Source organism: Myotis yumanensis, unplaced genomic scaffold, assembly GCF_028538775.1.
Source record: "Myotis yumanensis isolate MYYU_CA2020_CCGP unplaced genomic scaffold, mMyoYum1.0.hap1 SCAF_8, whole genome shotgun sequence".
In the NCBI taxonomy this organism is placed as follows: domain Eukaryota; kingdom Metazoa; phylum Chordata; class Mammalia; order Chiroptera; family Vespertilionidae; genus Myotis; species Myotis yumanensis.
The window spans coordinates 75,289,956-75,305,331 of NW_027223759.1; the positions used below are offsets into that span (position 1 = coordinate 75,289,956).

General features: G+C 42.4%; 2 protein-coding genes across 2 annotated transcripts in view; both read left to right on the forward strand.

Annotated features, from left to right (window-relative positions):
* MCM6 (minichromosome maintenance complex component 6) overlaps positions 1-2,612 on the forward strand; it is a 35,470-nt gene extending 32,858 nt beyond the window's left edge. The window contains exon 17 of the mRNA XM_070423075.1: positions 2,112-2,612. Coding sequence (XP_070279176.1) covers positions 2,112-2,228 — 117 coding nt within the window. The 3' untranslated portion in view covers positions 2,229-2,612. The remainder of the gene's footprint in view (positions 1-2,111) is intronic.
* A 5,851-nt stretch (positions 2,613-8,463) lies between these two features.
* Positions 8,464-15,376, forward strand: part of LCT (lactase) — a 48,341-nt gene continuing 41,428 nt past the window's right edge. The window contains exon 1 of the mRNA XM_070423076.1: positions 8,464-8,996. Within this exon, the coding sequence (XP_070279177.1) occupies positions 8,510-8,996 (487 nt within the window). The 5' untranslated portion in view covers positions 8,464-8,509. The remainder of the gene's footprint in view (positions 8,997-15,376) is intronic.

Below are 15,376 nucleotides of genomic sequence, written 5' to 3' on the forward strand. Positions count from 1 at the left end.
TGAGAACTGATGCCTTAGAATCATTCTTGATTCCACTTTTCCCTCACAACTTCTCTTTTAGCAGCAATTTCTATGAGCCCTATCTTCAGTATGTATATTTTCTGTTCTTTTCTCACCACCTTATGTCTGTCCCTCTTTGTATTGGCTTTCTGCCCAGTAGCTAGGCATCTTTTAACAAGTCAAATTATTTTAGTGGCCTACCTTCCAGTTCTTCCCTTCCACTTAGAATAAAATTCAGTTGCCAATACCATGGCCTGCAGAAGCCTACACAGACCACCAGCCTCTGTCTGTCTTGTTCACTTCATTTTATTGCCCCCTTTCTCTTCTCATCCTCCTCAGGGACACTGGCCTTATCACGGTTCCTTTGACACACCTCGCCCTTTGCCCTTGCCCAGATCCCCTCCTCCGTCCTGAAAGAGGCTTTTATTGCCCAGTCTGTTGAAATAGCCTCCTTGCTGTCACCCCCTTGCCCTGCTGTGTGTTTCTTCATAGTGCTTATTGCCTGCCAGTATATTCCTTAGGTGTTAGGTTTATCTCTCTCGTTAGAAGGCAGGCACCATGAGGGCAGGGACTTTAACCACAGTATCCTCAGGTTCTACAGTGTTGCCTGGCGCATAGAGGGGTCCAATATTTCCTGAATAATTGAATTTTTCTGTTCAAATGGCAGAGATTCAATTGTCCTGCATTTTGTTTCAGTGCTCACTACAAACATATTATAGGTATCACATCTGAGGGTTGTCTTATCTGAAAAACTTTACCTGTGAGAGCAGATGCAAATAAGTGTATAATTTCAGGAGCTGATGAGAACAGCTATCCATATCAGAACTTAATAAATAATATATATGAAAACAAAGCTAATAATCACTCCATAACCGGGGTGGTGCGTGCTCAGAATTGTCTTTCGAATAGTGGGCAGTGTTTTTGCACCAGGCCCGCCCTTCCCTCCCTAGAGCCCCCTGGGATCAGTGTAAGATAACATGATCCATGTGGAAATCCACATTGGGCCACATTTTGAATTAACTGATCTACACTGATTAATTTGACTCACTGCCTAAGCTAATTCACGCAAAAGACTAGCGAACTTGTACGGTGCTGATCAAGTGTTCTCCCTCTGAGCGTGTGTTAGTACATAGAGTGCTTGAAAGTGTCCAGTCCCTCTTAATGGCATTAGTGCTCATTCTGTGGGACTTTGCCACCTTCTTAGGATCAAATCACTGTTCCCTGAGTTCCTCCATACAGGCTTGGCTAGGAGTCCTTCTCATTTGTAGATATTTTAGGTTGATGTATAGATACATCATAGGCTTGAAATCTGTCAGCAATATTTTTAAGCCACCTGGCATGTTCTTTTTTAAAATTTTTTTAAATTATTATTAGCTCATAGATCAGAGTGAAATTTATCTTCAGATTCTACTTCTGATTTATGAATGGGTAGTAAAGAAAGAGTTCAATGACCAGTAATTAAAATTATCAAGATATTATGTGAAACTAAATACTTTTATCAGAGTGATAAACATAGTATTTTACACAGTTGCAAATCTTAAAATTCATACATCTTGCCTTTTGAAATTATATTTACAAGTACTTGATGTCGTATGCCAGGAAACCTTATTAAAAATCACAGTGACTGTTGAGCTTACTTACATAATCCTTAATTTTTCTTTTTTAAAAAATGTATTTTTACTGGTTTTAGAGAAGAAGGGACAGAGGGAGGGGAGGGGAGAGACAGAGAGACAGACAGAGACACATCACTTGGCTGCCTCCTGCACAACCCCCTATTGGGATAGAGCCCAAAACTGGGCATGTGCCCTGATTGGAGGTCGAACCAGCCACCTCTTGGTATGACGCTCAACCACCCGAGACACATCAGCCAGGTCCATATTTCTTAATTTTTAAAAGGAGGTTTATGGTGTGAAAAGGTCTATATCCAAATGGGGACAGGTTTAGCAGATCCTTAATAATGATTTTAAAGTATAGTCCTTTTTCTAAGAGTGTCTGGAGGGGAAATGAAAGAAAATGCTAGTAGCAAACACTCAGGAGAAGGGTCGGGTGCTGTGTACCTGGCATGTCTATAACACTGTGGAGACCTGAGGACGAATGTTTGTGCTTCACAGGATCATGTTCTCATTGAGCTCACCCAAGCTGGATTGAAAGGTTCCACGGAAGGGAGTGAGAGCTATGAAGAGGATCCCTACTTGGTAGTGAACCCTAATTACTTGCTTGAAGATTGAGATATTGAAAGCAACTAACCAAAGAAACTGCCGCCCACTGCTTCCTGACCTGGAGCCTGGGGTCTGAATGGAGTTCTGCTAGGGAGATAATGTTTCTGGGAGCAAGGCTTCGGGAAGATACATTGCTGAGTAACGAACCAAGTTGAAGGTCCTGTGTGCATTCCTGTCATACACTTCTATGCCAACGTGGGCCTTTGTTTAGTGTGCTTCTTATCTAAGTGAAGTTGGAACCCAATAATGTGTGGTTTCAGTAACTAAGACCTTTGCTTTCATTTGTAGGAAAATGGTCCATTACTTTTATGGTATGTAGTATTTTATTGGGGAAATAACTTTCAATTGCTAACTATTGCAGTTTTTCACCAAAATAAAATAACTTGTTTTGCATTTGTCTTGAATTTATTTATACTCTTACTAGAGGCCTGGTGCACGAGTTCATGCACGGGTGGGGTCCCTCTGCCTGGCTGGCAATCGGGAGGGAGGGACTGCAGGAGGTTGGCTGGCCACAGAAGGTTGGCCAGCCGTGGGTTGGTCATACACCAGTGGGGTCCTTTGGCGTGGCCTGCGGGGATTGGGCCGAAACCAGCAATCCAATGCCGCCTGCTACTCCTGCCTGCCGCTCCCGCTCATCCCAGCCCTGCTGCACCTGCCACGGGCTTGCACCACAGCAGCGCTCGCCAGCTGTGAGCCCTGCGTCTGGCTCCCATTGGTCAACTGAGCGGTGTTCCCGCTGTGGGAGCACATTGACCACCAGGGGGCAGCTCCTGCATTGAGCATCTGCCCCCTGGTGGTCAGTGCGCATCATAGCGACTGGTCAACCAGTCGTTCAGTTGCTTAGGCTTTTATATAGAGAGAGATTGTTTTCATCTACTTGTAACTATGAGTCTTTTACTATTATTTTTAAATATATTTTTATTGATTTCAGAGAGGAAGAGAGAGAGAGAAACATCGATGATGAGAGTGAATCATTGATCACCTGCCCCCTGCACGCCCCCTACTGGGGATCGAGCCCCCAACCCGGGCATGTGCCTTTGACCGGAATCAGTCTGCAGGGTAAAGCTCTATCCACTGAGCAAAACCAGCTAGGGCATCATTACTTTGTAATAGTTTAACTTCTGTGCCCTAAAAGTTATTTTCTAACTTTTTTTTTTTAAATATATTTTATTGATTTTTTAACAGAGAGGAAGGGAGAGAATAGAGAGTTAGAAACATCGATGAGAGAGAAACATCGATCAGCTGCCTCCTGCACACCTCCTACTGGGGATGTGCCCACAACCAAGGTACATGCCCTTGACCGGAACGAACCTGGGACCTTTCAGTCTGCAAGCCAACTCTCTATCCACCGAGCCAAACCAATCAGCGCTCTAACTTTTATTTTAAGGGAAATGTGTGATTTTATATATTATAAACCATTTCCAAATTTTATGGCTTTCTTCCAGGTAAAAGTTATTGCTGTTTATGATACTAACTTCCTGAAACTTAGTTATCAGTATACTGATGATGCAGTTTCTATTGCAGCTTTTATCAGATGTCATTCTTGGCCTGTAGGGCCAGTTAAGGCGTGTTCATATGTGGTATGTGAGTTCAATAATAGTAATTTCTCTATCCATTGGCTTGAAAAAGATAGGGTGGGGACACTGGGAATAGAGAAGCTGCACAGTTAGCAAATGCAGGGTTATAAGCTCCTTCGAAGGTATGTTCCTAATTAATGAGGGTATTAGAGGCTGTTGGGATGAAGATATCTTGGGATCTCAGACTTGCTAGCGAGGCTGAGATACTGGTGTAAAAAATGGACAAATGTCAGGCAGGACATTCAGTAACAGGTGTTAGGAAGAACATTCTAGAGAAAAGCTAGGAGACAGCAAGAAAGAGCCCTTCTCTGTACTGACTCCCACTCGAAAATAGTGTTAAGAGGTCCTGAAAGAAGAGAAACAGCCTGGCAGGAGTTTGAACTTTAATTTGATCAACTATTTGCCCAAAGGAAAATTTGAAGCATAGGAAACCCGAGTTCTGTTTTGATGAATCTCATCCCCTTCCCAATTCTACCATTAATGGGAGTGCAGGCTCCAGAGCAAATGAGGTGATTACTACAAATGCAGTCAGAGGGTTTTTTTAAATATATTTGTATTGATTTCAGAGAGAAAAAGAGAGAGAAACATCAATGATGAGAGAATCATTGATCGGCTGCCTCCTGTGTGCCTCCTACTGGGGATTGAGCCCGCAACCTGGGCATGTGCCCTTGACCAGAATCGAACCTGGAACCCTTCAGTCCACAGGCTGATGCTCTATCCACTGAGCAAAACCAGCTGGGGCTACAGTCCGTCTGAATGAGAGCTTTCATTTCCACATAACCCCCTCCCTCCGCATGTTACTTGTCAGGAAGGTAAAATGGATAACAGCATACAAGATCTTTAGTAAGTGGGTAGATATAACATGTTACTGAGTGGGACTACTTGAAAGTTGAAATTGTCAACTAATTTATAAATTTAATGTATTTTCAACCAAATCCCAACAGATATCCATTAACAAGAGGGGAGTTCATAAATTTCTAGAAACATACAACTTACTGAGACTTAATCATGAAGGAACAGAAAATCTGAGCAGACTAGTAAGGAGATTGACTCAATAATCAAAAACCTCTCAGCAGTCCTGCTGGTGTGGCTCAGTAGTTGAGTGTTGATGACCCATGGACCAAGAGGTCACCAGTTTGATTCCTAGTTAGGGCACATGCCTGGGTTGCTGGCTCCATCTCCAGTAGGGGGCATGCAGGAGGCAGCCAATCAATGATGATTCTCTCATTGATGTTTCTATCTCTCCCTATCTCTTCTCTCTAAAATCAATAAAAACATATTTTTAAAAAACAAACAACAAAACCTCTGAAAGTCCAGGACCCGATGGCTTAAATGGTGAATTCTACCAAACATTTGAAGAATTGATACCAATCTTTCTCAAACTCAAAAGTAGAAAAGGAGGGAACCTTTCCAAACTCAGTTCAGTAGGCCATTATTACCCTGACAACAAAACTAAAGGAGGTCGCCAAAAGAAAAGAAAATTACAGGCCAATATCCCTGATATTAGATGCAAAAACCCTCAACAATTATTAGCAAACTGAATTCAACAATACATTAAAAGGGTCATACACCATGATCAAGTGGGATTTATTCCAGGGATTCAAGGATGTGCAATGCCCACAAATCAATGTGACTGATACTCCACATTAACAAAATGAAGGCTCTCCTTTGACTCAGAAATTTCACTTCTGGGTATATATCCGAGGAAACCCAAAACACTAATTAGAAAGAATATGTTCATTGCAGTGTTATTTACAATAGCCAAGATTTGGAAGCAACTCAAGTGCCCATGAATAGACAAATGGGTAAGAAAGCTGTGGTACATATATGCAATGGAATGTTAGCCATAAAAAAAGTGAAATTTTACCACTTGCGACAATATGGATGAACCTAGAGGGTATTATGCTAAGTGAAATAAGTCACACAGAGAAAGAAAAATACCATATGATTTCACTTATATGTGGAATCTAAAGAGCAAAATTAATAAACAAATAAAATAGAAACTGACTTATAGATACAGAGGTCAAACTGATGGTAGCTGGTTTGGCTCAGTGGATAGAGCGTCAGCCTGTGAACTAAAGCGTCCTGGGTTTGATTCCGGTCAAGGGCACATGCCCAGATTGCAACCTTGATCCCCAGTGGGGGGCATGCAGGAGGCAGCCGTTCAGTGATTCTCATCATTGATGTTTCTATCTCTCCCTCTCCCTTCCTCTCTGAAATCAATAAAAAATATATATATTAAAAAATCAGCTTCATTTCAGCAAAACCTAGATTCTGATTGTTCTTTGAAGGAGTTGGTAATGGCCAGGATCTTGATGTGAAAACACTTACCTGTAAAGATACTAGTATATGTACCCCTATGTTCATTTCAGCCTTATTCACAGTGGCTGAGACATGGAAACAGTGTCCTTTGATGGACAGTTGGATACAGATATGCTACATTCAATGGAATATTACTCAGCCATTAAAAAATTGAAATATTGCCATTTGTGACCACATGAATGGATCTTGAGAGTATTATGCCAAGTGAAAAAAGTCAGATGGAAAAGGATAAGAACCACATGATTTCACTCATATGTGGGATAATACACAAAAAGCAATAAACAAAAAACAAACTCATTGATAGAGACAACAGAATGATGGTTACCAGATTTGAAGCTTGACGTCAAGGCCATTTTAAAATTCCAATAAATGAAATAAAATTGTTTCTACTAAAAAAAATAGGAAAAGAGTAAATGTGTGTGTGCACACCAAGAAAGTCCAGGAAAAAGAATGAAAGGAGAGGCTATGTCCTATCATAAAGTAAAAAGTACTACACAACTATAGAAATTTAAATTGTGTGGTATTGTCACAGGAATGGATAATCAAGCAGTAGAAAGTCCCGACATATCTATGTCTTTATAGAAATTTTGTTTCTGGTAAGGTAGCATTTCAAATAGTGGAAGAAGATGGCCTATTCAATAACATGTTAGAAATTGATAAGCCATGCCACACAATATACATACAGTTAAAATTCAAGATGAGCTAAAGATGTAAAGATTTAAAACAGGATAAAGGAATACAGGTTTGACATGAGACTTAAACTATGGTACCAGGAATGTACTTTAAAAAACACCATAATCCATATTAAAAGACCGGGGAAAATTTTTTCTTATCATGTTTTTTTGTTTGTGTGTTTGTTTTTAATCCTCACCTGAGGATACATGAGAGAAAAGCGTGATGGGCTGCAGGATGGGCACATGCCCTGACCGGGAACTCAGCCCACCACCTGTGGGTGTACAGGGGGATGCTCCACCCAACTGAGCCACCTGGCCAGGGCTCTATCATGCTTTAATATATGACATCCAAACTCTATTAAAGAGTTTTTATTTCAGTAGTAAGTTAAAATAATAAAAACATACAAAGGATATCAACATAAATCTCAGAAGAAAAACAAGCAGCCCAAAAACATGAACAGCTACATTTTAAGCAGAAACATACGAAACCAATAAAGATAATATTTTCATTCTTCCAAGTGTCAAAAATGTCAAGTTTTATAACAAGTGTTAGCAAAGCAGAGAGATTTAAGCACACTTCTGTCTGTAGAATTTAAATTTGAAGAAGCCTGTTTTGGAAGACTATTTATATTTCAATCAGAATTCTAAACAGGCATGCCATTGAGTCAACTTAATTCTTAAGAATCCATGTTAAAGAAATAGTCACACATGTGGACAAAGATATGTAATGTATAGATAGAAATGTATATCTGTATACATTTGCAACCAATTAAAATTAAGACAAAACCAGTGTTTAATATCCAAGAGGTTAACTTATGTTACCTCCTTTCTGTGGAATGAATGCTAAAAAGAGGTGGGTCTATACATTCTGATGAACAGAAGCAAGCTGAGGAACAACCATAATCCTGTATATGTTAAATTATATTATACATTTAAAATGTCACACACCTACATATGTTTGCATCGAATATATGCGGTAACAGCTACCACTGAGTTGCATTGTTCTAAGCATGCTAAAGAATGACCTCATTTCATTCTCACTACCAGCTACTTCATTCTACAGGTGAAGAGGCAGGCATAGTAAGGGCTTTTCTCCAGGTGCGATTTAAACCGGCTTGCAAACTCCCGCATTACCATTCGGCCACACGGAGAAGGAAAACGGGAAGGAAGCGATGTCGAACTGCTTACACCAGGAAGAGGCGGGCGGGAGGGAAAGAACTTACAGGGATATTTCATATGTTTCTATATTATTTGAATCTTTTACAAAATGTTTCATCACTTACTTACATATTTTAAAGGGGGGAAAAGTTTTGCAAGGGACTCGCTTTTGTTGCGTTATGGAAACAAAGTTTAAAATGCTTTGTAAGACAAAAAAAAAAAAAATGTGGAGAACGTGTCTTTCTTCCGACATTTTCCAGGTTCCTCGGCTTAAATCGTGCGAGACATTTGACATTCTGTGCTGCTATCGCTTATGGCCTTTACATTTTTCGACATTACATCGATGAACGATGCACTGATTGCATTATCACCGATGACCAGTTACCTATTAAGTGTTAATACTCACGTAGCCTTTTACAGCCTCTGCTGTGGCTATAAAGTAAGGCTTCCACCGCCTCCCAACAGGTCCTCGGAGATGGAGCTGACCTGGAATTTAGCCCTTTGCGTTTTCCTAAGTTTTCCGCGCGGCGGCTTCGCCTGGGAGCCTGCCGACAGCTTCATGGCAGTGGCCGGGCCTCTGCCTGCGGCGGGGGACGCGTGCCCCCAGCCGCTGCCCGCCCTCCTGCCGCGGCACCTGGGCGGCCTCCGCGCCCGCGGCGTCACCCACTACAAGGTGCTCCTGTCCTGGGCCCGGCTGCTCCCCGCGGGCGGCCCCGAGGCGCCGGACCCGGGGGCGCTGCGCTGCTACCGGCGGCTCCTGGGGGCCGTGCGCGCGGCGGGGCTGCGGCCGCTGGGGGTGCTGCACGGCGGGCGCCTCCCGGGCCCCGGGCCCCGCGGCGAAACCCCCGCCGACCGCTTCGCCGACTACGCCGCGTTCGCCTTCCGCTCCTTCGGGGACTTGGTGGACACCTGGTTCACTTTCAGCGACTTGGAGGAGGCGATCGCGGGGCCGCCCGCCCAGAAGGCAGGACCCGCCCGCCTGCAGACCCTCGCCGACGCCCACAGAAAAGCCTATGAGGTTTTCCACGAAAAATACGCCCCTCCAGGTGAGTCCACGCCACCCGGCCGCCCCCTTCCAGCCCTCCACCCCGCCCCCCCATTTCTTACGGAAAGCCGCTCACACGGTCTGGTTGAAGCTTGCATTCCGGGAGAGACAGACAAGTACAAAGATAAATCGTGATGTTCTGGCAGGTGGCGAGGAGGGCACGGTTCCAGTGTCCATGTGCTTGCTGCGTAACTCCGTGAGGTTCTGATTCAGCGGGTCTGGGCGGGACCAGGGCATCCGTGACTGGGATAAGTTCTCTGGGCGCATCTGAGGACACCAGTGGTGAGAACCAATTCTGGGTTCTGTCTGCTTTCTTGTTTTTATTATATACGTGTAGCATATAATATACACTGAGTGGCCAGATGATTTTGACCACCCCATCAGTACAATGAAGTGAAGTAGTTACGCAAATAATAATAATAATAAAATCTTGAGAGTATTTGCTTAGGAAGTTTTCAATATTCAGTATTTTTGGAAGTGTCAATGAAGTACTGATGGGGTGGTCATAATAATGTGGCCACTCCGTGTATGCATGCCTGTATATTCTACTTTCTGAGTATCTTCTCATTTTTATAAAAAGCATGATTTCCAGTGGTCTTATGGGTTCCCACAATATGAATGGATCATAAAGTTTAAAAGATTGCGCTCATTTTAGTATATGTTTAATTTCTACTGTTGCAAATTATAAACATGCCTCTATATAAATGCTTGCCTACCTTCTGACGAATTCTTTCTGATCGGTTCTTAGAATTGAAATGACTAGATCAAGAGAGGTACCTTCTTTAAGACCTTAAAGCATGTGGCTAAACTATCTTCCAGGAGAGTTGTAATAGTTTATATACAACAGTTATAAAATTGCTTTTCTGACCCTGCTCAGCCGGTTTTCGATGATGCGATTATTTTTATCATTGATAATTTGACAGCTAAAAACTATTTTCTCCTTATAGTCTCCGTTTGCATGTATTTGATTATAAGAAGCTAAACTTGTTTTTTCTATGTGAAAAATGAAAGGAGTGTGAGTGTGGAAGCGGCTGTTTTCTATAGGAAGACAGACCTCAGGCCACCTCGGTGCAGCCTGCAGGGGAGCGGGGGGGGGGGGGGGGGGGGGGGCGGAGGGGGGGGGGGCGAGGGGACCTGGGGAACAGGACGCCGGCGGAGGAGTGCGAGGCCCTGGCCCTGGGAACAGCGCAGCGAAGGCCGGTGGTCCGTTTAGTGAACCGGGACCCCGGGTGGGGCGTGAGGCGAGGCTGGATGTGAAGCTGACCCTTCGGGAAGCGCACCTTAGGGAGGGTGAGCGAGTGTTTGTTGGCTTCATTCTTTCTGCTGAAGAAACGCTGAGTAAAACGAACTTTGGAAGAAGGCAGCACTGAACTTGCATCCTCTCCAGTAAGAGGACATCTGTCTTACTCTGAGGTCAGGTTCTATAGGATTCCTTACATTATGCAGTTATATACGCATGTTTCTTTAAATGGTTTGCAAATTTCGTTTTTAATTTCCATCAGGTTCCTAAAGACTGTTTCTTTGTTTCAAAGATGGTTTCTTTTTTAAACTTACATTTTCCTTCTTCTCCTCTTGTGCTCATTTTCCCCATTTACTCTCTGTTTCATCACTATCACTAGATTATCTGCCCCCAATATAATATGGGAAACAAAATTAATTCTCTTTTCAATTTCTTTACTATTTTAAAAGGTCTCTCTCTCTCTCTCTCTCTCTCTCTCTCTCTCTCTCTCTCTCTCTCTCCTTTTTTCCCTCCCTCCCTCCTTCTCATTCTCCATTTCCTCTTAAGTCCAAACCGTAGCCTGTTGTTCTTTTTAAAATATATTATTTAATATACACAAAAAGTTATATAACTTATGTTGGTTAAAAGCAAAATACAACAACCAATACACATGGAGTGACCACTCAATCCAACAATTAAAATAGAACACAGTACACTTCACATCAGCGAGGATGGCTCTACTAACACAGGCAGTAACAGGGCTGGCGGTGATGTGGAGAAATTAGAACCCTGTGCATTGCTGGTGGGAATGACTGACGGTGCAGCCGTTCTGAAAAACAGCCTGGCAGTTCCTCAGGTTAACTTTAGCGTTACCGTGACCCGACACTGCCTCTCCCGGGTATATATCGGAGAGCGATGAAAACAATCGTGCAGGCAAAAACTCGTTACCAACCTTTACAGCAGCGTTATTTACAATAACCCAACGAGGTTAGAGCAGCATTATTTATAGCAGCATTATTTGTAATAACCCTAATGTCCATCACCGATGGATAAACAAAATGAGACACAAACATACACTGGAATGTTATTCATCCTTAAAAGAGGTGAAGTACAGATACATGCTACACATGATGAACCTTCAGTCGCAAACACCGCATATTATAGGATTCCCTATATACTGTATGTCCAGAACAGGCAGCTCTACAGAGACACTAAAGTACATTAGCAATATCTAGGGCTCAAAGGAAATGGTAAGTGACTGCTACTGGCTACGTGGCATTTCCCTTTAGGTGACTAAAATATTTTGGAATAGTGCAGATGGCTGCACAGTTTTGTGACTATATTAAAAACCACTGAATTGTATACTTTAAAGGGGTGAATTTTTTCAATTAAAGTTGACATTAAATATTATTTTATATTCTTTTCAGGAGGGGTGAATTTTTTGCTATATGAATACATATTTTAACTTTAAAAATGTAAAAATAAATAAATGGGAGGGTTGAGGGTTTATAAAGCAAGGCAAAACAAACCACACTTACATCTACTTGAATATGCCCCCCTTCCATCTTTTATTTTATTTTTTTAATCTTCACCCGAGGATATGTCTTTATTGATTTTTGAGAGAGAGAAACATCAACTGGCTGCCTCCCGTACGTGGTCTGACCAGGGTTTGAATCTGAAAGCTAGATATGTGCTCTGACTGGCGGAATCAAACCCGCAAACTTCTGGTGCACAGGACAGAGCTCCGAGCGGCTGAGCCACCTCACCAGGACCCTGTCCCATCTTTTATTCATCCCCTCCTCAGCCAGGTCACCACTACGCAACTGTTCTGTTTACCTTTTATTACTTGATAGCCGCCCGCCCCCCTCGCTCCTCGCCATTTGGTGTCCACAATGACTTGATAGTACAAGGCCAAACATTTTAAATAAAAAAAATTTTCGTTACAGAGCAGGTAGCAGTTTAGCAAATAAAGCACATTCCCAGTGTTTTGAAAAAATATGTTAAAGAAGTAAATTTCCATTTACTACTGATTAGAAAATACAGTATTAAATGCAGTTCTGATACTTTTCTAAAAATTCTTTTTATCAGAGCATGATTTACATATAGTGAAATGCGTGATCTTAATTTTACAGTTTGATTAGTTTTGGCAAACACATTCATGTAACCCATACCCTTACCAAGATAAGGCTTAACTGCCCGGCCGACGTGGCTCAGTGGTTGAGTGTCAACCTATGAACCAGCAGGTCATGGTCAGGACACATGCTCATGTGCAGGAGGCAGCCAATCAATGATTCTCTCTCATCATTGATGTCTCTATCTCTCTCTTTCCCTTCCTCTTTGAAATCAATAAAAAAATATATATGTATATATATTTTTAAAAAGATAAGACTTAACTAACACCTCAGAAAATGCCCTCTAGATACAAAATTCCCCTCATGATTAATTGTAACCTTTGCTAGTCAATCCTTCCCCCAGGAGCAACCACTGACCTGGTTTCTATCAGCTTCGATAGCAATGGAACCACACAGTGTTTGTGTCTGTCCTCTGTCTCTCTTCTTGCATTCAGCATAATGTTTGTGAGATTTATTAATTTCTGTTGCTGCATTCATTATTTGCTCCTGTTTTTCTTCTTAGTCGCTCTGTATTATGAATGTATCGTAGTTGAGGTGCTTTTGAGCTATGTTGAGTTTTCATCTATTATGAATAAAGTTGCTATAAGCATTTATTCTTGTGTAAGTTTTTATGTGGACATATATTTTTATTTTATCTTAGGTGAATACCCAGGAGTGTATTTGATCTTAAAAATTAACTCAAAATAGATCAAAGACCCAAACATAAGAACTAAAACTATAAAACTCTTAGAAGAAAACATTGGGACAATATCGTGTGCTGTTTTTTAGCTATGACACTAAAAGTGCAGGTAACACAAAATAAAATAGATAAATTAGACTTCATCAAAATTAAAAAATTTTGTGCATCCAAGAATACTATCAACAGAAAGAAAAAGCAACCCAAAGAATGGGAAAAAATATTTGCAAATCATATATTTACTAAGAGATTAATATCCAGAATATATTTTAAAAACTTCTAAGTCAACAATAACAAAACAAACAACTGTATTAAAAATGGGCAAAGGCCCTAGCTGGTTTGGCTCAGTGGATAGAGCGTTGGCCTGAGGACTGAAGAGTCCCGGGTTCGATTTGGGTCAAGGGCACATGCCAGGGTTGCGGATTCAATCCCCAGTAGGCAGTGTGCAGGAGGCAGCCAATCAATGATTCTCTCTCATCATTGATGTTTCTTTCTCTCCCTCTCCCTCTCTGAAATCAATAAAAATATATATTTAAAATAAAAATGGGCAAAGGACTTGACTTGATATTTTTTTTCCAAAGAATGGCCAATAAGTACATGAAAGATGCTCTATATCAACAATCATTAGGAAATACAAATCAAAACCTCAAGATTTAAAAACACACAAGATTCCACTTCATACCCATTAGCTGGATACCATTAAAAACAAAGAAAGTCACAAGTGTTGGTGAGGTTACAGGGAAACTGTAATCCTTGTGCGTCTTTGGCAGGAGTGTGAAATGATGTGGCCACTGTGGAAGACAGGGTGACAGTTCCTCAAGAGATTAAACATGGAATTACCGTATGACCTAGCACTGGGGGTATATACCCCCAAAACTGAAAGCAGGGGCTTGAACAGATATTCCTATGCTCATTTTCATAGCAGCATTATTCACAACAGCCAGAAGGTGCGAAAAACCCAAATGCCGTGGATCGATGAATAAACACACACAAAATATGGGACATACAAACAATGGAGTATGATTCTACCTTGGAAAGAAATGACATTCTGGCACATGCCATACCATGGATGAACCCTGAAGACATGATACTACATGAAATAAGCCAGACACAAAGCATAAATATTATATGATTCCGCCTAGATGAGGGACCTAGAATGAGCAAGTCCACTAAGGCAGCGGGGAGGGTAGTGGTGACCAGGAGCTGGGAGGAGGGGAGATGGGAAGTTACTGTTCCGTGGACACAGCGTTCTAGTGTGGGATGGTGGGAAAGTTCCGGGGACGATGGTGGTGATGGCTGCACAATGGAAATGTGCTTGATGCCACCGACCTGTACGCTTAAAAATGGTTAATGGTAGCTTTGTGTTGTTTGTATTTTGCCACGATATTTGAAAAGTTCTTTTCTAACCTTTCTCTATGTCTTACAAACCTGGCATCGATGTGTCCAGGGTGCCCACACAGAGGGGCGCACCGAAGACAGGGTTCGGCAGGGTTGGAGGGAGAGAGGAGAGTGACGGCCCCTCACAGGAAGCGTAGAAGTGCACACAGCGTCCTCCGCCTGCACCGTCTGGGGCCCAATCCAGGGTGACACCAGCTCCCCACCCACTCCTGGCAGTCGTGGCTGGCAGCACTGGCAGCTCAATGCTGCCAGGTCCCTGTTATTGAAGCATTTGGACCAACCGGAAAGGGCCTATTTTATGTGGAGAACTGCAGTGGGTTTTGGAGGAACAACTTCTCTTTACAGCGGAGACAGAAATGAGCTGACCCTTCAGTGAGGTCTGGTGATGCCTGGGCGGGGTGGGGGGGGGGGGGGCGGGAATGGAATTACACAGGTCTATGCAGCGACGTTCTACCCGGGCTCAACACGGTTAATTCTCAACCCACAGCAAATGCTGATTCAGAGTCCCGTGGGCGTAAAAACCTATCTGTAACCACACTCAGCACAAACTACAGGATACATCCTCTTACACCAGTAATTCCTCCCCTTTCAGTCCCATAGAGAACAGGAGCTGCAAGCTTAGAGTGAGAATCTAGTCTTGAGGAATCCGCATTTTACGTTTTTTTAAGAAGCCTGGTTTGTGCTAGCACTGGAGACAGGAGCAAGCATAAGCTACGCTGGGGAAGGCTGACATTTTGTGTATGAGGATTTCCAGAACTTCGGGCACATTTGTTCAGTCTAAATTCCAAAAACAGTTTGCAAAGTCAAACAGAAATGATTTGTGGGTTCATTGTGCTTAGGGATTAGCTGTGCCCTTGTTTCGTTTCATTGGTCAAGAGATGGTACTGAACTGTTCATTTTAAAGTGTGGAGCACAGGCGGAGAATGTATGTTCTGTGTGTGCTGACATGACGACAG